This window comes from Hemiscyllium ocellatum, chromosome 32, assembly GCF_020745735.1.
Source record: "Hemiscyllium ocellatum isolate sHemOce1 chromosome 32, sHemOce1.pat.X.cur, whole genome shotgun sequence".
Taxonomy (NCBI): domain Eukaryota; kingdom Metazoa; phylum Chordata; class Chondrichthyes; order Orectolobiformes; family Hemiscylliidae; genus Hemiscyllium; species Hemiscyllium ocellatum.
Window position 1 is genome coordinate 12255888 of NC_083432.1, and position 27809 is coordinate 12283696.

The 27809-nt window shown below is 41.5% G+C and overlaps 1 protein-coding gene across 1 annotated transcript in view; it reads right to left on the reverse strand.

Annotated features, from left to right (window-relative positions):
• tlk2 (tousled-like kinase 2) overlaps nucleotides 1–27809 on the reverse strand; it is a 218499-nt gene that overhangs the window by 109887 nt on the left and 80803 nt on the right. Inside the window, exons 3-8 of the mRNA XM_060849077.1 lie at nucleotides 19127–19195; nucleotides 17963–18035; nucleotides 16141–16184; nucleotides 13679–13777; nucleotides 12561–12656; nucleotides 4571–4663 (exon numbers count right to left, since the gene is read on the reverse strand). Of these exons, the coding sequence (XP_060705060.1) occupies nucleotides 4571–4663; nucleotides 12561–12656; nucleotides 13679–13777; nucleotides 16141–16184; nucleotides 17963–18035; nucleotides 19127–19195 (474 nt within the window). The remainder of the gene's footprint in view (nucleotides 1–4570; nucleotides 4664–12560; nucleotides 12657–13678; nucleotides 13778–16140; nucleotides 16185–17962; nucleotides 18036–19126; nucleotides 19196–27809) is intronic.

Consider the following 27809-nt stretch of genomic DNA (forward strand, 5'->3'; position numbering starts at 1 on the left):
GTATGGGATACAGGGAAATTTGGCTGTCTGATTCCAGAATTGGGTGGCCAAAAGACAACAGCGAGTGGTAATGGATAGAAAGCATTCTGACTGGAGGTTAGTGACTAATGGTGGTTGCAGGGATCTGTTCTTGGGCCTCTGCTCCTCGTAGTTTTTATAAATGACTTGGATAAAGTAGTGGAAGGGTGGATTAATAAGTTTGCCAGTGACATAAAGGTCGGTACTGTTGTATATAGTTTCAAGGGCTGTTGCAGTCTACAGCACGACATTAACAGGATACAGAGCTGGGTTGAGAAGTGGCAGATGGAGTTCAGCCTGGATAAATATGAAGTGATTTATTTTGGAAGGTTGCATTTGAATGTTGAATACACAATTAAAGACAAGATTCTTGGCAGTGTGGAAGAGTAGCAGAATCTTAGGGTCTACAAACACAGATCCCTCAAAGTTGTCACACAAGTTGATAGGGTTGTGAATAAGGCGTATGGTGTTTTGGATTTCATTAACAGAGGGATTGAGTTTAAGAGTTACGAGGTATTGCTGAAGCTCTATAAACCCCTGGTTAGACCACACATGGAATACTGTGTCCAGTTCTGGTTGCCTCATCATAGGAAGGATGTACATGCTTTAGAGATGGTGCAGAGGAGATTTACCAGGATGCTGCCTGGATTGGAAGGCTTGTCTTATGAAGAGAGGTTGAGTGAGCTAGGGATTTTCACACTGGCAAGGAGGAAGAAAGGTGACTTGATAGAGGTGTGTAAGATAATGAGAGGCATTGATAGAGTAGATAGCCAGAGATTTTTCTCCAGGGCAGAAATGGCTGTTACGAGTGGTCATAGGTTTAAGGTGACTGGAGGAAGGTATAAGGGAGATATCAGAGGTAAGTTCTTTACGCAGAGAGTGGTGGGTGCGTGGAATGCACTTCAAGTGGTGGTAATAGAGCCAGAGACATTAGGGACATTTAAGTGACTGCTGGACAGGCACATGGATGGCAGTAAATCGAGGGTTGTGTAGGTTAGGTTGAGTTGATCTTAGATTAAGATAAATGCTCGGCACAACATCATGAGCTACTGTGCTGTACTGTTCTATGTTCTATATACACTGATATTAATCCAACCATATTAAAACAATAGTTTACCAAGGAGATTTCAGTCAAAGCTGAGACTCAGGCTGACACATTTCAACTTGAGCGATAATCAAATATATGACGACTAAATGCAAGGACATATCAGTTTGAGTAACTGTCCAAATATTCAAAAGGTAGAAAGAAGTAGGGAGTGGTTAACTGCAGAAAAGAACTTCAAAGAGACTGGAGTTTCTGATGGATCATTTCATCTTCAGCATGTTCAGTTTAAGGGAGGAGCACCTTAGTCTCCACCTGGAGAAAACATATATGCTTCCTCTGACCACCTACACTGGCCTGTGTGCACTTTCCTTCATTATTTATAAGAAGTAGTGGCCTTTAAAAATTACCTGTAATTTTCTTTCATGATGATAATGCAGAAAATAGACAATAGGTACAGGAGTAGGCCATTCTGCCCTTCGAGCCTGCACCACCATTCATTATGATCATGGCTGATCATCCCCAATCAGTATCTTGTTCCTGCCTTATCTCCATAGCCCTTGATTCCACTATCCTTGAGAGTTTTATCCAACTCTTTCTTAAATGAATCCAGAGACTGGGCCTCCACTGCCTCCTGGGGCAGAGCATTCCACACACCCACCACTCTCTGGGTGAAGGAGTTTCTCTTCATCTCTGTCCTAAATGGCCTACCCTTATTTTTAAGCTGTCTCCTCTGGTTCGGGACTCACCCATCAGCGGAAACACGTTTCCTGCCTCCAGAGTGTCCAATCCTTTAATAATCTTATACGTCTCAATCAGATCCCCTCTCAGTCTTCTAAACTCAAGGGTATACAAGCCCAGGCGCTCCAGTCTTTCAACATAAGATTGTCCTGCCATTCCAGGAATTAACCTCGTGAACCTACGCTGCACTCCCTCAATAGCAGAATGTCTTTCCTCAAATTTGGAGACTAGAAATGCACACAATACTCCAGTTGCGGTCTCACCAGGGCCCTGTACAGCTGCAGAAGAACCTCTTTGCTTCTATACTCAGTCCCTCTTGTTATGAAGGCCAGTATGCTATTAGCTTTCTTCACTACCTGCTGTACCTGCATGCTTGCCTTCATTGACTGGTGTACAAGAACACCCAGATCTTTTTGTACTGTCCCTTTACCTAACCTGACTCCATTTAGATAGTAATCTGCCTTCCTGTTCTTGCCACCAAAGTCGATAACCATACATTTATCCACATTAAACTGCATCTACCATGCATCTGTCCACTCACCTAACCTGTCCAGGTCACCCTGTAATCTCCTAACATCCTCCTCACATTTCGCCCTGCCACCCAGCTTTGTATCATCAGCAAAGTTGCTAATGTTACTATTAATACAATCTTCTATATCATTAATATATATTGTAAAAAGCTGCAGTCCCAGCACTGATCCCTGCGGTACACCACTGGTCACCGCCTGCCATTCCGAAAGGGAGCCGTTTATCACTACTCTTTGTTTCCTGTCAACCAACCAATTTTCAATCCAAGTCAGTACTTTGCCCCCAATACCATGCGCCCTACTTTTGCTCATTAACCTCCTATGCGGGACTTTATCAAAGGCTTTCTGAAAGTCCAGGTACACTACATCCACTGGATCTCCCTTGTCCATCTTCAGAGTTACATCCTCAAAAAATTCCAGCAGATTAGTCAAGCATGATTTCCCCTTCATAAATCCATGCTGACTCTGACCTATCCTGTTACTGCTATCCAGATGTGTTGTAATTTCAGTATCTTTCCCACCACTAAGGTCAGACTAACTGGTCTATAATTACCTGCTCTCTCACCCCTTTCTTAAAAAGTGGTACAACATTAGCCACTCTCCAGTCCACAGGAACTGATCCTGAATCTATCAAACCCTGGAAAATAATCACCAACGCATCCACGATTTCTAGAGCCACCTCCTTCAGTACCCTTGCATGTAGACCATCAGGTCCCGGGGACTTATCAGCCTTCAGACCTAACAGTCTCTCCAACACCAATTCCTGACAAATATAAATTCCCTTCAGTTCAGGTCCTTCAGCCACTGTTACCTCTGGGAGATTGCTTGTGTCTTTCCCAAAGAACACAGATCTGAAGTATCAATTCAATTCTTCTGCCATTTCTTTGTTCCCCGTAATATATTCCCCTGTTTCTGTCTTCAAGGGTCCAATTTTAGTTTTAACCATTTTTTTTCACTTTCACATACCTAAAAAAGCTTTTACTATCCTCCTTTATATTTTTGGCCAGTTTACCTTCGTACCTCATTTTTCTTCTCTGCATATCTCCTTCTTAGTAATCCTCTGTTGTTCTTTAAAAGCTTCCCAGTCCTCTGTTTTCACACTCATCTTTGCTATATTATACTTTTTCTCTTTTGACTTTATATGTTTCTTAACTTCCCTCATCAGCCATAGCCACCCCTGCCTCCTCATAGGATCTTTCTTTCTTTTTGGAATGAACTGATCCTGCATCTTCTGCATTATACCCAGAAATATCTGCCATTGTTCCTCCACTGTCATCCCTGCTAAGGTATTGCACCATTGAACTTTAGCCAGCTCCTCCCTCATTGCTCCATATTCAACTGAAATATTGTCATTACCGATTGTACCCTCTTCCTTTCAAATTGCAGATTGAAGCTTATTGTATTATGGTCACTACCTCCTAATGGCTTCTTCACTTCGAGGTCCCTGATCAATTCTGATTTGTTGCACAATACCAGATCCAGAATTGCCTTCTCCCTCGTAGGGTCCAGCACCAGCTGTTCTAAGAATCCACCTCGGAGGCACTCCACAAAGTCTGCTTCTTGAGGCCCAATAGCATCCTGATTCTCCCAGTCTACCTGAATGTTAAAATCCCCCATAACAACTGTAGTAACTAGGATCAGACTGCAGCAGTAGCTTAGTGTCTTACAGAACCACTGAGTCTGAAGCAAGCTGTTAACACAGCACCTCTCTTCCACAGGGAGTAAGGTTGGATTATTTGCTTGTGTTATAGACTCAGGACTAACTCTGTGCAATTTATTATAACATTAATGCTACTGACAGATAATTTCTGCTCGGTCATTTGATGGCTCAAGAGATGCCAAAGGAGAAAAAGTAGCCAATTAAACTGGACCAATAGACACAGGTGATCTACTTGTCTTTTCATGTTGATATAATTCTAGGCAATACTCTGAAGTGGTGCTCCACGATACAGTAGCATTGGCCGCAAATACAGTTTACTTTTGCAGATGGAGTCTACTTTCATTAATTCTGTCTTCATATCATTTTCATTGTCTTTATTTAAGTTTAAACCCTAACTTCAGACCCAAGTTTCTCACCTTCAAACTAAACGGGAGATTCAATCAAGTTATGATCACTTACCAACTTATTTCCTCTCCACTATACCACAGTTACTCTGTCATGGGTGTAAAGTGATTTTAAGATATACCTCTGCAGTTCACTAAATTAAAAAAACACAGACTTAGTCAAAAACAGATTTTTTACCCTCAGTAAATCGTCAATTCTTCCCTCCTTTTTCTCCAGGTCAGAACTTTTGCTGCTTTCCAGGGCAGTTAGTTTTTCCAGCGTGAAGTCTGTCTGCAAACACATGAGACTGTTTCTTTAGTAATGTTTTTAAATGCAGCTTTCAGAGAAGAACAACAGATAACAACAGACAAAATAGGATTTATTTTAACTCATTCTAGCATTCCCATTTTCTAAGCATGATCGACAACTACGAATGGTGTATATGCACATAAGTTAGTTTCTGGCATCTGGGTAAAAATAATCAAATATTTGCACATTGTTTAATTATTATTATCCAAACTTGCAAAATTTCAAAATTCAAATGTTAACTGATCTAAAACGTTATTATTTTAGCTAAATGAGTGTCATAAGAAATCATCACATTTGTATGTAAAATGAATATTTCTCATATTATGTTATATCACTATCTCTGGACATGGAATCTAGCCAACAGTCCAATATGATGTGTTTGCAACTCAAACACAAGCCTTAGTTTAGAAATTCAGTGCATCAATGCAACATGTCTTAACATGGTGAACATTAGACAGGGATGTTCCTCTCCACAGGCTTTCAGTTTTATGAGCTTTGAAACAAATATTTATAAATGAATGTAAATGAGCAGGACAAGTGACACAAGCACACATGATGTAACCAGCAGCCCCTAACCCTAACAAAACACACTTTCTCCAAATTCCCAACACGACCTCTTCCAAACCCCAAATTAAAACAGGAACAAAAACAACTTAAGGGAGTGATTTTGAATTGCAAATACATGTAGATCTAAACATTTATTTAACTATTCTGGATTAGACTCCACAAATTAAAAGCCAAAGATTGAAATGAGATGAGAATGTCAGGAGGAACGGTTGTAACAAACATATGGAATGAGATATTCAACGATGCTCAGTGCTAATTCCTTTCAAAATGAAACTGCACTAGTAATTAATGTAGAAGCAAAAGCACTCCACAGATTGCAGGAAGATGGTAGCTTTTTGGTAGTGTCAGTTGACAATGAAACCAGAGGTAAATGTTTATGTGCAGGGACATGGGTTGAATCCATCATAGCAGAATTTGAAATCAATTAATAAAATCTGGTACTGAAAGCTGAACAATAGTAACTATAAAACAATCAATTGTCATAAAAACCCAACTGATTCAGTAGTGCCCTTTAGAGAAAGAGATCTACAATCCTTATCAGGCATGACCTACACCTAATATCTAAACACCCTCAGCAATGTGGCTGTGTAAATAAGGGTGAATTATATGCTGGGACTGCAAATTCAAAATAGCAGATGTTCTGGGGGCAATTTAAAAGAAAAGTCGTAATGTCATTTGGACCAGTGATCCAATTGCATCAATTCAAAGAAAGTATGTTATTGCAGTCAAGTGCTTGAAAGGGAGAGAACCCCAATACTGTTCATGAATGGAAGGTTTATGCTGCTGAGTTTACAACAGAGTAGAAAGCTATTAGTTTTGGCTTAAGACAGATTGTTCAATAGTTTCAATTTAGAATAAATGGGAGTTCAGTTTCTCCTAGCAGGAGAAGCAGGTTTTTAGTTCGGAAGAACCAGTCACCCTAGCTGATGTGCTTTAATTTGTGCAGCTTCTAAGCCAGGAGAACGTGGATAGAGGTCTTCAAGTTATGAGAAATTAAGTAATTTAGACTATCTGGATTGTCAAAGGTTCATGATCCTAGACTTGGAAAGAAATAATAAAACTGTCTCCACAGTCCATAGAAAAGGAGCTTAGAAACCAGTTAAGAAAAAATCCAAATAGTTCAGACAGAAACAAAAGATCCCTGGAATTCAGTATTTTTAAAAAGGATTGCACTGGGAAACAGGTTGAACTTTTGTTTTGCTGTTCATGTGTGAAATAAACTTAACAATCAAATAGAAAATCTTGACAAGAACAGAACAGTTATGTACTGCTGTTAAAGAACATATGCAGTCTCTCATGTGAATATGTTCCAGTGACTGGTAACCAATTGCAACAATTAAACGTATCCATCGAGTCAGGTTTCCTTCTGGGATGAGTTGCCCAATATTCTAATCAGCTCGGCTCATAGTAAATGACCTGCGTGTCATTAGGAGCAAGCATCAAGGGCAATCGGGATGGGGAACAAATGGTGGTTCACATCCAGTGAAAGAATGAGAAAAGAAACAGTGGGTTCTACATTGTTGAAGATCATGGATGTGCCATCTATGCAACTGACTTCTTCTCAATCAAAAATGGTCCCAACTCAGCCTTGAACATATTCAATGACCAGTTTCCAATGCCTTCTGGCGAAGAGAGAGGTAAAAGGGGTGGAGGAGTTGCATAACTGGTCAAAGAAGATATCACAGCTGTGCTGAAGGAGAGCATTATGGAAGATTAAGCAGTGAGGCAATATGGGCAGAACTCAGAAATAGGAAGGGTGTGGGGTAACAAGGATAGGATTATACTACAGGCCTCCCAATTGCAAACGTGAGATAGAGGTACAAGTATGTAGAAAGATCAAAGATTTAGGAGCAACAGGGTGGTGGTGATATCTGGGATTCACTTGGTGTTAGAGGTGCAGATGGAGCAGAATTTGTAAGGAGCATCCAGGAGGGTTTTCTGGAGCAGTATGTAAGTAGTCGAGGGCCGAAGGGCCTGTACTGCGCTGTATCCTTCTAGTCCAACGTGGCCATACTCAAGCTGGTGTTGGGAAATGAGCCCGGCCAGTGGAGGACTACTTTGGGAGTAATGATCACAATTCCATAAATTTTGGAATACTCATGGACAAAGACAAGATTGGTCCTAAAAGAAGAGTGCTAAATTAGGGGAAGGCCAACTATACCAAAATTTGGCAGGAGCTGAGGAATGTAGATTGAGAGCAGCTGTTTGAAGGGAAATTCGATATGTGGGAAGCTTTTAAAGAGAGGTTGACTAGAGTTCAGGAGAAATATGTTCCAATGGGCGGCACGGTGGCACAGTGGTTAGCACTGCTGCCTCACAGCGCCTGAGACCCAGGTTCAATCCCCAACTCAGGCGACTGACTGTGTGGAGTTTGCACCTTCTCCCCGTGTCTGCGTGGGTTTCCTCCGGGTGCTCCGGTTTCCTCCCACAGTCCAAAGATGTGCGGGTCAGGTGAATTGGCTGTGCTAAATTGCCCGTAGTGTTAGGTAAGGGGTAAACGTAGGGGTATGGGTGGGTTGCGCTTCTGCAGGTCGGTGTGGACTGGTTGGGCCAAAGGGCCTGTTTCCACACTGTAAGTAATCTAATCTAATCTAATCTAATGGAAATGAGGGATAGAAATGGCAAGATTAGGGAACCATGGATGACAGGTGAAATTGAGACTAGCTTAGAGGAAAAAGGATGTGTACGTAAGGTCTAGGCTACTGAAGACAGATGAAGCTTTGGAAGAATATCAGGATTGTAGGACCAATCTGAAATGACTAATTAAGAGGGCTAAAAAGGGTCATGAGATCCTTAGCGAGCAGAGTTAAGGAAAACCCCAAAGCCTTTTATTCATATATAAGGAGCAAGAGGGTAACTAGGGATACGGTTGACCCACTCAAGGACAAAGAAGGAAAGATATGCGTGGAGTCAGAGAAAATGGGTGAGATTCTTAATGAGTACTTTGCATCGGTATTCACCGAGGAGAGGGGCATGGCGGATGTTGAAGTTAGGGATAGATCTTTGATTGCTCTAGGTCAAGTCGGCATAAAGAACGAGGAAGTGCTGGGTATTCTAAAAGGCATTAAGGTGGACAAGTCCCCAGGTCCAGATGGGATCTATCCCAGGTTATTCAGGGAAGCGAGAGAGGAAATAGCTGGGGCTTTAACAGATATCTTTGCAGCATCCTTGAAAACAGGAGAGGTCCCAGAGGACTGGAGAATTGCTAATGTTGTCCCCTTGTTTCAGAAGGGTAGCAGGGATAATCCAGACAATTACACATCTGTGAGCCTGACATCAGTGGTACAGAACCACTGGAGAAGATACTAACGGATAGGACATATACCCATTTGGAAGAAAATGGGTTTATCAGCAGCATGATTTTGAGCAGGGAGGGTCGTGTCTTACAAACCTAATAAAAATTCTTTGAAGAGGTGACAAAATTGATTGATGAGGGGGGAGATGTAGATGTCATTTAAATGGATTTTAATAAGGCATTTGATAAGGTTCCCCATGGAAGGCTGATGAAGAAGGTGAAGCCGCATGTGGTCCAGGGTGTACTAGCTAGATAAACAGAGGTACCGGCTGGTCAACAGAAGACAGCAAATAGTGGTGGAAGGGAGCTTCTCAAAATGTAGACTTGTGACTAGTGGTGTTCCACAGGATCTGTGCTGGGACACTGTTGTGTGTGATATAAATAAATGATTTGGAGGAAGGTGTAGGTTGCCTTGTTAGCAAGTTTGCAGATGACACTAAGATTGGTGGAGTAACAGTTAATGAAGGGGACTGTCAGAAAATACAACAGAATATAGATAGATTGGAGAGTTGGACAGAGAAATGGCAGATGGAGTTCAATCGGTGCAAATGCGAGGTGATGCATTTTGGAAGATCCAATTCCAGAGCAAACTATACAGTAAATGGAAAAGGCCTGGGGAAAATTGATGTAGAGAGATCTGGGTGTTCAGGTAGATTGTTCTTTGAAGGTGGCAACACAGGTTAGTAGAGTGGTCAAGGCGGCATACAACATGCTTTCCTTCATCAGACGGGGTACTGAGTACAAGAGTTGGCAGGTCGTGTTACAGTTGTATAAGACTTTGGCTCGGCCACATTTGGAATACTGCGTACAGTTCTGGTCGCCACATTACCAAAAGGATGTGGATGCTTTGGAGAGTGTGCAAAGGAGGTTCACCAGGATGTTGTGTGGTGTAAGGAGAGGTTGAGTAGACTAGGATTACTTTCATTGGAACGGAGGTGGTTGAGGGGGGACCTGATTGAGGGCTACAAAATACTCAGGATCACCAGTTCAAAGTGAGAGGGGAAAGGTTTAGGAGAAATATACATGAAAAGTTCTTCACACAGATGGTGGTGGGTACCTGAAATATGCTGCCGGCGGTGGTGGTAGGGGCAGCAACGATAGCGTAATTTAAGATGTATCTATGAATGGGCAGGGAGCAAAGAGATACAGATCCTTAGAAACAAATTTAGATACAGGATATGGATCGGTGGAGGCTTGGAGGGCCGAAGGGTCGGTTCCTGTGCTATAATGTCTTCTGTTCTAAATGTCTTGCTACTACTTAGTTGTAGGTAGGTTGGAATGTGATTAAAAGAAGCCAATATCAAGTTCAGAATGGCAAATCACATTTGACAAATATATTCCAAGAGGAGGTGACTGATCTGGTGGGCGAGAAGAACCCAGAGGATTGACTTGTTTACTTGAAAGAAATTCTATTGTTTCCCCAGTGACAGACCAACTGACCTGTTTTTTACTTTTTTGTATTCTTAATTAACTTGCTCAAAGAAATTACATTCCACTGGAGCAGGTAGGACTTGTAACCTGGGTCTCCTAGCCTGAAGTACAGACAGAGAGTGCAAGAGAGCGACAGAGGACTGGTGATAAGTTTAATCTTATGAGTCATCATGCCCCAGGCAAGGGACAAGGTGAGAAGGCCAGCCTTCATGGTGACTTCAATCGGTACAGGAATTGTACCCGTGGTTTTGGCATCACTTTGCATCACAAACCAGCTAACTGCACTAAGCAATCCACCAAACTAGACTCTTGTGGTGCAGTGGTAGTGATCCTACCTTTGAGCCAGAACATCTGGGTTCAAGTCCCACCTGCTTCTTTGAGCAGGTTTATTGGAAAAATAATTGTAGGGCTCTCATACTATTTCCCTGATACGCTGGCTGAACAGGATAAAACTGCTTTTTGCATGGTTACCAAATTCCACTTTGAAGAGATTTTTAAGGGGCTCTTGTTACACTGAGATACTGTCCCTACCTCTCAGCAGGCAGACCCAGTTTCAAGTCCAATCTGCTGCAGAGGCATGTAACAACATCTGTGAATGGGACGTGGACAGAAAAAGAAACATCAAGGGCTCTTGTGGTGCACTGGTAGTGCCCCTACATCTGAGCCAGGAGATCAGGGTGGCATGGTGGCACAGTGGTTAGCACTGCTGCCTCACAGCGCCTGAGACCCCGGTTCAATTCCCGACTCAGGCGACTGACTGTGTGGAGTTTGCACGTTCTCCCCGTGTCTGCATGGGTTTCCTCCGGGTGCTCCGGTTTCCTCCCACAGTCCAAAGATGTGCAGGTCAGGTGAATTGGCCATGCTAAATTGCCCATAGTGTTAGGTAAGGGGTAAATGTAGGGGTATGGGTGGGTTGCGCTTCGGCGGGTCGGTGTGGACTTGTTGGGCCGAAGGGCCTGTTTCCACACTGTAAGTAATCTAATCTAATCTAGGTTCAAGTCCCTTCTGCCAGGGTTTGAGAGTTTGATCTATCGGGAGAGGCTGAATGGGCTGAGGTTAATTTTCCTAGAATGTCAGAGGCTGAGGCATGATCTCATGAAGGTTTATAAAATCATGGAGGGCATGGATATGGTGAATAGTCATGGTCTTTTCTCCAGGGTACGGGACTCCAAAGCTAGAGGGCATAGGTTTAAGGCGAGAAGGGAAAAATTTAAAAGGGACCAAAGTGGCAACGTTGTTACTCAGAGCTTGCTGCGTGTATAGAATGAGCTGCCAGAAGAAGTGGAGGAGGCTAGTACAGTTACAACGTTTAAAAGGCAACTGGATGGGTATATGAATATGAAGGGTTCAAGGGGATATGGGCCAAATGCTGACAAATGGGACTAAATTAATTTACAATATATCAGCATGGACGAATTGGACTGAACTGTCTATTTCCATGCTGTATAGCTCTATGACCCTAAGCTAGAGGGTGCATTACAACATCCCTGAACAGGCTGATTCGAAAATAAAAATAGGCATACAAAAAAGGAATAACATACATTTGTATTTGAAACCATCAACGATAAATTCCTGAAAAAGACAATTCAGGGACTCTTGTGGGGTAGTGGTATCATCCCTACCTGCCAGGAGGCTCAGTTCAAATTCCATTTGTTCCAGAGGCGTGTAATGCCAGATTGATTCTCATTTGGCACCTTCCCAGAACATAAGGAATTTTGGAAGATTACAACCAATGTGTCCACTGCACATCTAGCTACCTCTTGTTAAAAATCTTTGCACATTCCATCATTTTTTCACTACGCCCTTGCAATTTTCTTTGGCCCTCAACTATTTACTCTTTCTTCTGTTTTAGAACAAATGCAGACATCACTAAATCTAGTCCTGTTTCCTAAATTATTGATGCATAGCGAACAGAACCAGAATAGTGTAGCATACAATTACCCTCTTTCAACTGCTCTAGGAAACACATTCAATCCTTCTTTTTATTAAAGAGCAATAAAACTGTTGAATTCAATTGATCATATCTGCTATTTGGTATTCTTCCTCTTCCTGAGGTCTAATCTCTGCATTTCTCTCTTCCACCTCCAAAGAGAACGTGTTTGTCAGACGTGATCTCTCTTTCTGAACTCTGTATTGATAGCTTCTAATTGTTGTCTCTCCTACCTAACTTACTACTCTGCAGTTATCTGGTTAGCTGGGTCTCAGGTTTTGATAGTGCTTATTAAATTGAGTAATTTCCCAGTCCTTCTGCACACATCAAAATAAGTACAATATTTTCTAGAGCCTCCCCAGTTTCCTTCATGCTTTGATGCTTTAAGCTTTTTGTCCTTCTTGATCTCAGCAAACCTGATTTTCCTCCACTCCCTATTAACACACAACCCAAAACTTGTTCCTTTGGGCATATTGGAAGGGTATTCAAGCCAATTCCATTTGCCATCCCCTTCTGGGTCCCACTGTATATTTAATATTTCCCATTTAACTTTTCCTACAAATGGCACTTAACTGGGGGAATGAAAAGTGCTATGAAGCTGAAGCTAAATCAGAAAATGATGAGGGCAACATTTGTGTGGTCCGTGCATTACATACCTGTAATTGTTTGTGTTGTACATTAATGATCTTTTGTGAATTACAGGAATGTTCTGTGTTGGCCGATCCCACTGACGAAGGACTGCCATGCTGAACCTCAGATTTAAAACAGAAGGACTGTGTAAAACTTCAAATCTTAAACTGCTCCAACTAGGTTTAATCACTACCACTCTTTTGAATCGCTCATATACTAAAGAGATAGAGGCAACTTCTCCCAAATGGCTAGCGAACTCCTGCCATTCTATGCCCAGGCTTCCCTGTATTACACAGCTTCACCAACTTCCTACACTCAGTTAAGACTGGGGGAGCTAAGATTTCTAATCAGGTCAGAACCTTAATCCTCTATTCTATTGATTGTCATGTGTGCGCTTTCACAAACTGACCACAATGGCTTTTTGATGAGCTTTACCCTGCATCAAAAGCTCCTTGTCCCCTTTTTAATATATCAATCCCTGATCTGTCTTTCTCTTCCCACAACTTTACCTTCCTTTGAAAGGTTCTCCTTTTTTTTATCCAACCCGTGCAATTTGTTTGTGTTTTTCACTCCCCATCTTGTTGAACAAGGCATCCAGACATCCATTTTATTTTGCTCCCTCTCCCTTGCCAACTATAAAACAACTCCTTGGGTTACAAAGACCTATATTAAAAAAGAACACTGAATACTGAGCTTGAAAAAAAACATTTCCCAAACCAACGAAATGCAGTAAAAGCCTAAAAACTAGTTATCTGTCCTTGCCCCTTGTCCATCCAACTGGGGCCTCCAAGATAGGCCACTAAATTCCTCTCAAAGAATTTTACTACTTGGATGCTTCATTTCTTGTCGATCCCTATGTTGTTCTGCCATCCATTTCTCTTTCTGAATGAGTGGAAATTACAGGCACTGAGATCTAGAGGCCTAGTATTAACCAGCAGCTGCAACTATACGACTCTCTAATTTTAAACTACAATCTTCCCGATCTGTGTGGTTTAGTATCACATAATCAGACCAAGGTGCCCCATGGAAAGCTCTAGCCAGGGTGGAGTTGACTTAGGGATTCAGTGTTGCAATGATGCATTAAATTATAATGCTTGACACGTACTAATTTACATACATTTCCTAGTAAGTATTTAATACTCACAGAAGGTGATGAATATGATAAGGAATGTTGTGGGGATGAACGAACCACGGGTGGTACACTCCGCCCTGGACTTGTGCCTGTAACACTGCCACCTGCAAACTGAAAAACAAATAACATTTAGTTAGGATATAGTATTGATGCACATTTACATCCACCATCCATTGTTTTCCATTAGAAAAGATGGGCAAACAGAAATAGCATAGACTATAAAGCAGAGCAAAAAAACTGCCAACTTCACTTTACTATTAAAAAAAAGTTTGACCCCCAACTTGACTTTTAAACAAGGCAAAATGGTAAAGTACACTATACTATAAAGTTAAGTTTAGAAAACTCCTATATAAAGCTGTTAACATTTAGGGCAGCACGGTGGCTCAGTGGTTAGCACTGCTACCTCACAGCACCAGAGACCCAAGTTCAATTCCAGCCTTGGGTGACTGTCTGTGTGGAGTTTTCACATTCTTCCCATGTCTGTGTAGGTTTCTTCCCACAGTCCAAAGATGTGCAGGTTAGGTGAACTGGCCATGCTAAATTGTCCCAAATAGTTCAGGAATGTGTAGGCTAGGTGTGTTAGCTGTGGGAAATGGAGAATTACAGGGATGGAGGGTGGGGTGGGATGCTCTTTGGAGCATCAGGCAGCATCCGTGGAGGAGAATTCACATTTAAGGCATAAGTCCTTCACCACACTCTCAACTCTGATCTCCATCATCTGCAGTCCTCCCTCCTCCTCTCTGGAGGTTCGGTGTGGATTCAACAGGCCGAACGCCTGCTTTCACACTATAGGGATTCTATGATAATAAGACTCACAACTAAAGATGCTGCTGATTAGAAAAAAAAATAGAACTTGCTAGAGAAGCTCAGCAGATCTGACAGTAGCTGTTAACATTTCAAGCCCACTGACCCTTCTTCACCATTCTGAAGGAGGGTCACTGGACTCAAATGTCAGCTGTTTTCTCTCCACAGATGGTGCCAGATCTATTCAGTTTCTCTTGTGAATTTGATTTTGTTTGTTTAAGAATTTCCACTTTGTTAAAGGACAGTCACTCTATGTTCAGTATCTAAGAAACAACTCAAGGGAATAGTTGAAAATGGCTGTTTACAACAGGATGTACAAATGTGATCACTTATTTAAAATTAATTATTGGGGTGGGGGCATCACCGGCAAAGCTGTCAGTCATTGTCGATCCCTAGCTGCTCTTGCAGTATTACGGATGAGTTTTCTTTGAGAGCCTCTTGCAGTCCATGTGATGAAGGCACTCCCAGTGTGTTAGGAAGGGACTTGAAGGGTTTTGACTCGAGAACAGTGCCTGACATTCTTATCCTTTTGCAGGTTTAGAAGGTGCTACTAATCAAGCCTTGGCGATTTGTTTCTGTGCATCCTGCAGATACCACATGCAGCACTCAGTAGACTGTAGTGGAGGAATAGAATTTCATGCTTCACTATATTTCAAATACGCTCAAACGTTATTTTGCTATCAACTCAGGGACAGGAAGCATTTTATCAAACCAGTAGGCTGTTGTACATACTTATCTCTATAAAAGGTGATTTGTTGGCAGTGCATCTTAGCTTTTCGTAAACAAACTATTTTGTTTTTGAGGTGAGTGAGCTGCCCTGGACAACGACAGCAGCTGCTCAAGGACAGCTTCGACTTTGGAAAATGATGTAACAATATTTTTGCAAATTAGCAGTCACCCTTGCGATGCCCTGATGTGCTTACATTAAATGTTTCACTAGATGATACTTAATTTTCTCAGAATGGTGATCACAGGCAGAACCAGTTCAATCTTCTATTTTCCAAATTTCAGAAATTCTGGTGGGAAGTCCTTAGGACTTTTCAGACTTTTTTTTAAATGGACAAAATGCAAAACTAAAACTCCAAGAAAGGGCAGACCAAAAAAAAGTGGATGTGTCAGGGAAATAAGGTTTTCTTTTAGTTATGAACAGGGTACAGATTCTGATACCTGAGTAGATAAACAGAAAGTAGGGATTAAAATAATGGCACGGTGAAATTTTTAGTTGCAGGAAATGATTACAGTCATAACACTATTCAAATGTCCAATGTATTGCATACCACATGCAATATCTTTATTTTTAGATTTGGGCTTGGTATATTGATAATACTATCCGCTAAAATCTACCTAGCCTAAAAACACTACTAACAACTGGAAATAAGTGAAAGGGTTAAAATTTCACTAAAATGTTGAGATAAACCAGTCTACATAATTTTATATTTATATTTTTCAAATTATGTATGGCCTCATTTATTTATTTTTACAAATAAATGAGGGTTAATTCTTCGAATGCTTAACTCTTCATGAACACAGTCACTGGACAATAACAACAATAGGTAATAATATACCTTTTATTTGTCAAAGCTTTTAGGATGCTACTGATGAGGCAACCCACACAACTAATAAACTGTTCAATTTAGTGACATATGGCTACTAAAAACCTTGCAACGTACCTCAAAATAATCACTAATTTTATGACCCCTTGGAGTGCCTTTGCCTACAAAGAAAACAATGAAGTATTAGTAATCAGCAAGAAAGTATTTCCTCAAGGTCAAAAGGTGGATTTGACATTCCTCTCGCCCACAGGTTCTAAATAATAAATAGCACAATCTAATCTGAACAGAATAGGTTGCAACTGGATTGTTCAAGGCAGCCACTTCAGTTAATGGTTCCATGGCCAAAGACAGCATAAGATCACGCAGCAAGTCATGAACCCGTATCTGTCACTGAACTTAACTTGCATTCGAGGCTAGGCTGGCCAGAGGCTTCCTTGAACACTCCTACTTAGCTTTACCTACAAGAGGGCTGTTGAAAAAGACACCTGTGATGTTACCAGCACTTCATTCCTTTTCAATGCCAGATCTCTCAGCCCTTGGGAATCACATACAGAGATTAAGGTTAAATAGGCTAGGTTTGTGATCAATGCCACCACTAGGTGGAGCATCATTCACACATGTGCATTCAAAAGTTTAAAGTGATAGATCAAACTGCCTCAAACATTTCCTTTGACCCACATGCAATTACACTGCAAATCTTTTCAGAAGTAATGGCAGAGAGAAACTTCCTTCAATTGGATTCACATTAGAAGGGGAAATCAAAGCTGCTACCAGTCCTGGTGCCGTCACAGTATATATGTTACATTACATAAGTAAATACAAAATTGCTTCAGAACATTGTAAAACATATAACAAAGTTTCCATGATCCTGCCTCCAGTAGCTCAAAAAAGGGTGACCTTATTATAATTGAAGCAAAATTAAAATCATTTGCCCTACAGTCTAAGCATTAAGTCATTAAAACCATTTTGGCTGTAATTCCTGCAAAGGCAATTTCATTGTCTTTTGTCCAGCATGCAAATACAAAACCTCACAGGGCTCCAGGTTCAGGTCTTGATCACTGTTGTTTTTGACAGCAGTGAAAAGCTGCAAAATACATGAAGATCACCTACAACTAAGGCTTCTGCTTCCTATTTCATGTTGGCCCTTGCTTCCCTTGCAGCACTCTCACCATCCAAGCCATTAACACACCATGGAAATGCACTCTAGCATAAGTCACTATTTTCAAGAGAGAAACAGTTGAATTTTCTCTTCTTAAATCAGGTTTGCTTGAAAGGATGGCAGAAATAGTAACATAAAAAGAGAATTGGATAACTACTGAAAAGTGAAAAACTTAACAGGACAGTAAAGAAAAATCAAGGAACTATGAATAATTGGATGGCATTGCTAAAACAGCCAGCAGAGTCACAGTAGGCTGATAGACCACCGTATGTGCTGTGCTAAATTCCACAATTCTATGATCTACATTGAAATTACAAAATTGATCTCTATGGAATCAATTACTTGTCAATTTTTACAGCATTTGCAGATTGCATTAAGATAAGTGAAAGACTGAATGCTTGTTTATCTAGGAATAATTTTTCATCCATTTTGAATGCAGAAGCCAGTTAAAGGCTTGGTAATCCTATGAAATGCCTTAGGGCTTTTTTACTACATTAAAAACACTACATAAAAGCAGGTTTTTGTACACGGGCTAGTAGGAAATGGGTTTGTCTTTCCATGCCAACTTAGGAAACAAGATTTATCAGCAAACAGGCATTAAAATTATTTAAACTTGTGCAGAAGCAAAACGGCACCTTGTTCTATATGCTGTTGTCCCTTCAAGAAACTTTTCTTTAAAAAGAAAAGCAGAAGTGTTCTAAACCTAGTGTTTGCAAACAGGCTCGAGCACTATAAACATTAGCATAGCGTTGGAAATAAAAGGATTGCTCTGAGGCTTACCTTGATTGGCCTCATTGTAGGGATCCGCCTTTCGCTTCCGCCCTCGCTGCTCATTTTGTTTCTTTTCAGGTGTCTAAGAGAAGGAATAAAAGATTTGGCCCAAAGTTAAAAACTTTCTTGCTCTGTAAAGTTGCAACATACTTGAGCAAATTTATATACAGTTAATCATACTTGACTCCCTCCGTGCGTCAAATCCAAGGAAAGGGAAAGAGAGAAAAATAAATAGAAAAGACAATAGCACATGGATTATAACAGGGGCAATAGAGTCTTTGCTTTTCTCCAACATATAAATGAAGGGGTCCTCCCAATGAAAGGAAGGAGCCAACTGCAATATGGAGTCAACTGATCAAGACCAGAACCATCACTGGTGCCACACCTACTCTTCCAGCAGCACTAGAATGCTCCCTCTACGTTATCTCACTCTGCTAAAACAAGATGGTCTGGTCCCCAACCTCTAAAATAAATCAGATCCTTTAATTCTGAATACGCTCTTTTCCAAAGAATGGTTCTAGGTACATGATCAATCTTATTAGAATCCCTACAGTGTGAAAACAGACCATTTGGCCCAACAAGTCCACACTGACCCTCTGACGAGTATCCCACCCAGATTCATTCCCTTATGCCTATTACTTTACATTTTCCCGAACTAATACACCTAGCCTACACATCCCTGAATATTTTGGACAATTCACCTAACCTGCATATCTTCCGGAGAAAACCCACACAGACAAGGGGCAACTGTGCAAACTCCACACAGTCGCCCGAGGCTGGAATTGAACCAGGGTTCCTGGCACTGTGAGGCAGCAATGCTAACCACTGAGCCACCGGTAGATGCAGGTCAGCACAGAAATTTCAAAATATTTCACACCACATTGAGGAAAGAGAAAAAACAAGCTCTCATGCTTATAACATTACATTTGACGGGGTTTGGAGCCCCTCAACCTGGGGAATAGGTGATTTCAGCATTACAATGGATATATGAAATATTCAAATTTGAATTTGCATACAAGATACTTGTTCTGCTTTCAAGGATTGTCCCAATTCAGAGGGCAGGAAACTGTAATCGACAGAAAAGATGCAGTTCTAAGGGACAAGCACTATTTGCTTATTCAATACACATGAATCAGCAAAATCTTTACACATCACAACCCAACAATTACTAACCTCAGATTCCTTATCACTCAGAGATCCCAAGCTACACAAGCTCTGGTTGGAAGACTCATTTACTGGCATCTACAACAAAAGAAACAAAAATAAGTTAGATTTTATGTAATCTCTGCTTTTGCAATCTGTACCAAGTTCAGTCATCAAGTGGAACAAATTGGACATTACAAAATTCTTATGTTCATGATGGATGTTGTCTGTAATGCCCTAGAGTAGAATAATCCACAGCAGGGAAATTAAATATTGATCTATTGCAGTGAGATTTTCTCAATAATGGTTTAATCTACACTGCAGATAAAAAGATGAAAGAGCAAGCCTGCTTTCGATTCCTGTCATTTCTTGCATTTTACCAAATCAATTTAAAAGCTTACCAAAGTATATGTTAGAACCCAGTCAGAGTGCAGGCTGTATACTACATACAACAATCAATACACATGGCTTAGATTACAGCAGGAAATGCAGAATGACAAGTCATGCTTTGATTTTAAAAAAAGTCCAGAGACTCTGTTGCTGTCCACCATTAATAATCCCTGCTGGAAGTATGTTTTTTCAGACTCTGGGTGAGGAGAGATAAAGTGATATCCTCCAGATAAAATAACTTGCTGATAGTCAATACATACAAGCATTCAGATTTCTCAACCATAACAAAATTAAAATCATGAATGCAAAAGTGAGAAAATTAAAGCACATGAACTCCAAATCTACTATTCTCTATCCTTTGAAGGTTTTTACAACATGACCTTTTATGTAAATCCCATGGGATGGTCAGATAGCTGATTGAGAGGTTATTGCAACGTTAACTTACATTTTACCCAGTGTCACTGAAACATGGCTGGAGGTTGTTATTGCATACATCCTAACTGTACACTGTACAACTACGCCTAGCTCTGGAAATCAACAGACTTCTACTCTAGAATATGTTGCAGTGTGGTGGGTAGTAACTCCACTGGTGAACCAGAAGCTCTGGACTCAAGACACTCCAAGACTGGATGGTCATAAGATCCTAAGACATAGGAGCAGGAGTAGGCCTGAAGACCAAGGGAAGTTGGCCATTCAGACCATCGAGGCTGCTATGCATTCAATGAGAACATGGCTAATCTGACAACCCTCAACTTCACTTTCCTGCTTTTCCCCAGAACTCTAGACTCTCTTACTGATTAAAAATCTGTTTGCATATATTCAAAGCTGATGTAAACAATGACCCAGCTTCGTCTGTTCTCTACAATAAATAATTCCACAGCTTCACTACCTGCTGAGCGCATAAATTCCTCCCCCTGAATGTATTGCGGGATATGCCTTCTTGTGGACCCACTGACCAGAGGAAACAATCTTTCCACACCTACCTTGCCAAATGAGAGGTCACCTTTCATTCTTCTAAATTCCAATGAGTACAGACTCAAATCTACCACAAGACAATCCATTCATAGCTGATATCAATCAAATGTATCTTCTCTGGGCTGCTTCCATTGTCAGTACATCCTTCCTCAGATAAGAGGCACAAAACTGTTTGCGATATTCCAGCTAATAGAACATAGAACATTACAGCGCAGTACAGGCCCTTCGGCCCTCGATGTTGCGCCGACCTGTCATACCAATCTAAAGCCCATCTAACCTACACTATTCCATGTACGTCCATTTGCTTGTCCAATGACGACTTAAATGTAAAGTTGGCGAATCTACTACCATTACAGGCAAAGCATTCCAAACCCTTACTACTCTTTGAGTAAAGAAACTACCTCTGACATCTGTCCTTTATCTATCACCCCTCAATTTAAAGCTATGCCCCCTCGTGCTCACCATCACTATACTTGGAAAAAGGCTCTCCCTATCCACCCTATCTAACCAAAAAAGAGAAAATGCTGGAAAACCTCAGCAAACCTTGCAGCATCTGTAAGGAGAGAAAAGAGCTGACCTTTCGAGTCTAACTAACAAAGCTTTGACAAAGGGTCAGTTAGACTCAAAAGGTCAGCTCTTTTCTCTCCTTACAAACACTGCAAGACTTGCTGAGATTTTCCAGCATTTTCTCTTTTTTGGTTTCATATTCCAGCATCTGCAGTAATTTGCTTTCACCCTATCTAACCCTCTGATTATCTTATATGTCTCTATTAATTCACCTCTCAACCTTCTTCTCTCCAACGAAAACAGCTTCAAGTCCCTCAGCCTTTCCTCGTAAGACCTCCTCTCCATACCAGGCAACATCCCAGTGAATCTCCGCTGCACCCATTCCAAAGCTTCCACATCCTTCTTATAATGTGGTGACCAGAACTGTGCACAACACTCCAAGTGCGGCCACACCGGAGTTTTATACAGTGTAGCATAACCTCATGGTTCCGGAACTCGATCCCTCTATTAATAAAAGCTAAAACACTGTATGCCTTCTTAACAACCCTGTCAACCTGGATGGCAACTTTCAAGGATCTGTGTACCTGGACACAGAGATCTCTCTGCTCATTTACACTACCAAGAATCTTATCATTAGCCCAGTACCTTGCATTCCGGTTATTCCGACCAAAGTGAATCATGTCACACTTGTCCACATTAAACTCCATTTGCCACCTCTCAGCCCAGCTCTGCAGCTTATCTATGTCTCTCTGTAACCTACTTCGTCACTATTCACAACTCCACCGACCTTTGTGTCTTCTGCAAATTTGACTCCAGGATGAACATTTCCCATCAACCACCACCCTCTCTTCTTTCCCACAATCCTATTCCTCTGTATTTTGTACAATAGCCTACTGTGGGGAACCTTATCAAACCTTCAGGGGAACCTTGCTGAAATCAATATACACCACATCAACCGGTTTACTCTCATCTACCTGTTTGGTCACCTTCTCAAATAACTCAATCGGGTTTGAGAGGCACGACAAAACCATGCTGACTGTCCCTAATCAAATTATTATTTTCTAGATGAGTATAAATCCTCTCTCTTATAACCTTTTCCAACACTTTACCCACAACTGAAGTGAGGCTCACTGGTCTACAATTACCAGGGTTGTCTCTACTCCCCTTCTTGAACAAGGGAACCACATTTGCTATCCTCCAGTCTTCTGGCACTATTCCTGGAGAAAATGGTTGACTAATATCTTGTATAGGTTTAGCAAAACCCTCCTATTTAATATTCCATTCCCTTTGAATTAAAGGGCAACATTCCAGTTGCATTCCCTAATATCTGCTGAACTTGGATGCTAGTTTTTCTTTGATGATTCATGGACAAGAACTCCTGAATCCCCCAGTTCTGTAGCTTTCTGCAGTCTTTCTCTACTTAATAAATAATCAGCTCCTCTATTTTTCCTGCTAAAGCACATAGATTTATAGGTTTTTCACACCATCCAGTCTGATCTGCCATTCAATGATATTATGGCGGATCTGATAATCCTCAACTTCACTTTCCTGCCGTTTCACCATAACCTTGGTCCTTTTGATTCTTTACATGCAGAGAAAAAAAATTCTTCCTTATCTCTGTTCTAATTGGGTGACAACTTATTCAGAGATTATGCACACTAGTCCTAGACTCTCCCACTAACGGAGACGACCTCGCCTACATGTACTGTCAAGGTGTTTAATATATTCCCAATCCTTTGACTCATCACAAAATTTTGTTACATTATATCAAATTAATTTAAAAAACACAATCAAGGAAGGCACATTGCAATGGCCAAACAGGTTAAGCATCAATTTGTAAATCCCTCCAATTCTATATTAATGGCAGGTAGCAAAAATAGGGATGTAACCTGGTCTGCCAACTGGTGGAAATACAGTTGAAGCTGTAGCATCAATATCAGTACGGACTACAAAACGTATGTCATAGTGTGGCAGCTGGCAAAAAAGCTGGTGAGGATCAGATTGGTGCTAACAGCATTGGGTTGATCTCTGTGCCAGCTACGTTGGATTTAAGACCTTCCTCCTTGCCCTACTAGTGGTGGACATCAGGACACTGCGGGTTACACCTGCTTTTGCATAGAGTACTCTCAAGGAAAAGAAGAATTGCCACAGGCAAAGTTACCATATTTGAGGAGCTACCAGAAATGGGAAAAGCAGGAGGTCATGACCTTCATTACCCGAAAAGCCTTTGTTAAATAAAAAGCTGTCAGTATTTATTTTAGGCATAGTCATAAGACAAAAACTTAGCATTTCCAAGCAAAGCAGTTGGAAATTTGCCAAATGCCTCTGATAGCATGTACACTTTGCATAAATACTAAATAAAATACACATATTGAATGCATTAACAGAAAGAAATTAAATACACAACTCTGAATGACAGCATTAACTTTACTGTAATTTTCAGTACTTAATTTTATGTAGTTTTAGTTACACTAAGAATTTTGCAGCAATGATTTCAGCAGAGCTGGGCTGAGGAGTGGCAGATGGAGTTCAACCCTGCCAAGTGTGAGGTTGTCCATTTTGGAAGAACAAATAAGAATGCGGAATACAGGGTTAACGGTAGGGTTCTTAGTCAGGTGGAGGAACAGAGGGATCTTGGGGTCTATGTACATAGATCTTTGAAAGTTGCCACTCAGGTGGATAGAGCTTGTAAGAAGGCCTATGGTGTATTAGCATTCATTAGCAGAGGGATTGAATTCAAGAGTCGTGAAGTGATGTTGCAGCTGTACAGGACTTTGGTTAGGCCACATTTGGAGTACTGTGTGCAGTTCTGGTCGCCTCACTTTAGGAAAGATGTGGAAGCTTTGGAGAGGGTGCAGAGAAGATTTACCAGGATGTTGCCTGGAATGGAGAATAGGTCGTACGAGGATAGGTTGAGAGTTCTCGGCCTTTTCTCGTTGGAACGGCGAAGGATGAGGGGTGACTTGATAGAGGTTTATAAGATGATCAGAGGAATAGATAGAGTAGACAGTCAGAAACTTTTCCCCCGGGTACAACAGAGTGTTACAAGGGGACAAAAATGTAAGGTGAAGGGTGGAAGGTATAGGGGAGATGTCAGGGGTGGGTTCTTTACCCAGAGAGTGGTAGGGACATGGAATGCGCTGCCCGTGGGAGTGGTAGAGTCAGAATCATTGGCGACCTTTAAGCGGCAATTGGATAGGTACATGGATGGGTGCTTAATCTAGGATAGACGTTCGGCACAACAACGTGGGCCAAAGGGCCTGTTCTGTGCTGTATTGTTCTATGATTTTCTAATTTTTAAAAAAAGCTTCCAAGTACATTCAAACTGAAACCATCTAAAATGAAACCATTTGGAAACAATAAAGGTTGTGACCATAAATCCTGTTCTTTGAACCAAAAGTATCATTTATGACACTTACATCTAGATAATAGTATTTGTTAAAATAATCTGAAATTATAAAGTGCAGCATTAGACTTTTATACCCACAATAAAAACAACTTTAAATATTCAAAATAAAAATTGTGAAAAAAAGTATATTTTATGTTAATACAATGCAACAATGGGTAGCTCAGTGTTTAGCACTGCTGCCTCAAGCACCAGTTTGGGTTCAATTCCAGCCTCGGATAATTGCCTCTGTGGAGTTTGCACATGCTCCCCGTGCTTTTCTGGGTACTCCTGTTTCCTCTCTCAGTCCAAAATTGCCTAGGTTAGGTGGATTTGCTATGGGTTTAACAGGGATAACTTAAGAGAATGTCCCTCTTCGGATGGTCAGTGAGGACTTGATGGGCTGAATGGCCTGCTTCTACACTGTAGGGATTCTATGATTCTAAGAAGAAAAGGTTGTCAACCACAAATTGGATTATTAAAAGAGTCACATATGCCAGCCCTGGGAAACGTGTGAAGGAGGGGCTGAGAAAATGCATCCAGTAAACATACCACCAAACGAAACTGGACACAAGGGTGGAACGGTGGCTCAGTGGTTAGCACTGCTGCCTCACAGCACCAGGGTCCCAGGTTCGATTCCAACCTCGAGCAACTGTCTGTGTGGAGTTTGCACATTCTCTCAGTGTCTGCGTGGGTTTCCTCCGGGTGCTCCGGTTTCCTCCCACAGTCCAAAGATGTACAAGTGAGGTGAATTGGCCATGCTAAATTGCCCATAGTGTTAGGTGCATTTGTCAGAGGGAAATGGGTCTGGGCGAGTTACTCTTCGGAGGGTTGGTGTGGACTGGTTGGGCTGAAGGGCCTGTTTCCACACTGTAAGGAATCTAACCATCTAATCCAATCACATCCTAAATCTGGGTGAAAAGGGAGGGCATCGAGCAGTGAAAAAGCTGAATGTAATAACAGCCTTTGGGCAGAATTCCCTGCCATATTTCATCACTTTTCTCTAGCATTACTGTTACATCCTGTAGCTGGAAATGTGCCATAGTTGTTCTTATGCTAGAATCTAATGAATTGTGGTTCACAACCTCTGCAGTTAGGTTTGCTCCATGGTTTTGTAACTTTGCAGCTTTTCATTTTGAAAGTTGATTATTCAATTTCACATCCATCCACTCACTTCCATCTTTAAACTTAGACATCTTTATTGCTCTCCTCCTTTAGACTCTGCACTTAGAAACCTCTCATCTTTACTGACTGCAACCATCATCCAAACTCACCATGCACTTTCACCTGACTTTATAGTACTTCTGCCATTTCTTAGTATCTTTTACCACCTAAACTCCATGACCCATACTCATAGCTATTTCCTTGACTGTACTATCTCATGTGGCCTCACTAGTCCCTTAGAATCAATCACACCTCACCTATATCCTGCCCAAGCTCACTTTTGTGTTTACCCTTGGAAAAACTCCCTCCTGATTCACTGACTACATTTCCAAATTCCCTCTATCGCCTTTAGCTGTCTATATACATCAATGCTGTAGCTACTGACCTGCTCAATCCTAACATCACCTCCATCGTTGAGCCTTAGTCACTTGGGCATCATGCTGGCTCTTTGGTTAGCACTGTTGCCTCACATTGCCAGGGACCTGGGTTCAATTCCACCCTCAGGTGACCGCATGGAGTTTGCACATTCTCCCAGTTTCCACATGATTTTCCTCCAGGTGCTCCGCCTTCATCCCACAGTCCGAAGATGTTTAGGTTAGGTGGATTCGTCTTGCTAAATTGTCCAGGATGTACAGGTTTGGTGGAATAGTCATGGGAAATGCAGGGTTACAGGGATAGGGTCTCTGGGTGGAATGCTCTTCTGAGGAGTGGGGTGGACTTGATGGGCCAATGGCCTTCTTCCACACTACAGGGACTCTGACCCTTACTTTGCTTGTTTCCCTGCTACAGTCTCACTTCGGCTCCCTTAAGGCCACTTGGCCTACAACCAGCTATTCACCACCAGATTTTGATGCATTACCTACTCTTGCAAACTGTTCATAATCCCAAGATCTTTCTGAAGTGCTAAGATATGCCATAATATCTCTTTTAAAAAATCCTTCTTAAACCCCTTTCCCCACTCGTGGGATACGGGCATTGCTAGGTGAGCCAGGATTTATTGCCTATCCCTAGGTAAGCTCTCTTGAACTAGTTTATTTGATTTAGATAGACCCACAATGCCTGTTAGGAGGGAATTCTAGGATTTTGACACAGTAACATTGAAGGAACAGTCATATAATTCCAAATCAGGATGGTGAGTAGCTTAGAGGTGAATTTGTAGGTGGTGGTGTTCCTACGTATCTGCTGCCCTTGTCCTAGATGGAAATGGCTGCAGTTTTGGAACATGCTGCCTAAGGAGCTTTATTGGATTCCAGCAGTGCATCTTGTAGATAGAACACACTGCTACTACCGAGTGTCAATGGTGAAGCGAGTGAATGGATAGGGTACCAATCAAGTCACTGCTTTGTAGTGGAAGCTTCAAGTGTTGCTGGAGTTGCACTCATCCAGGAATATTCCATCACACTCCTGATTTGCCTCTTGTAGATAGAGGACAGACTTTGGGGAGTGATGTGGTGAATTCCTCACTGCAGTATTCCTAGGCATTGACCTGTTCTTGTAGCCACTGTATTTACATGGTAAGTCCAGATGAATTTCTGGTCAGTAGTTACGCTCAGGATGTTGATAGTGGAGGATTTGGTGAGGGTATTACCACTGAATATCAATGGTTAGATTGTCTCTTATTGGAGATGATCATTGCCTGACACTTGTGTGTTACTTGCCACTTTTCAGCCCATATCTGAATACTATCCAGATCTTATTGCATCTCATTCCTCATTCATAGGTATGAGGAGCACATGGACCTCTTTGTCATTATCTCACCTGTTTGCCTCCCTTCTCCACCAGGGCAAACCTCAAGATTTCACCCTGTCCTAATTCTAATCTCTCAGCATTATCTAGCTTACCTATCACTCCTCCTGCCTTCTTCAAGCTCATTTTGTCAATAGAATTCATCTCCTGCTCCCTTAACCCCATTCCCACCTAAACTGCTGGCCACCTTATCATTCTTCCTGTCTCCTACAGGAGATGGCATTATCAAATGTTCTCTCATCTTGGGCACTGTCCCTCTCTCCTTCAGATCAGTTGTCAATCCTTGACCCCACTGTCCTTACAAAAAATTGCATCATGTCCATCCTCCTTTCCTCAAGTTCTTGAAACAGCTGCCTCTCAAATGAGCGTCTGCTTTTTTTGATCCAATCAGGTTTCTGGCTCTGCCACTGTAACAAAATGCTCTGCCCAAAATTACAAATGACAGCTTATGTGACAGTGACTGAGCTTTTGTTCCTGGCCCTTGACATCTTGTCTACAACTTATGATAGGGTTGAGCACAGTATCCTCCACAATTGCTTCTGTTGT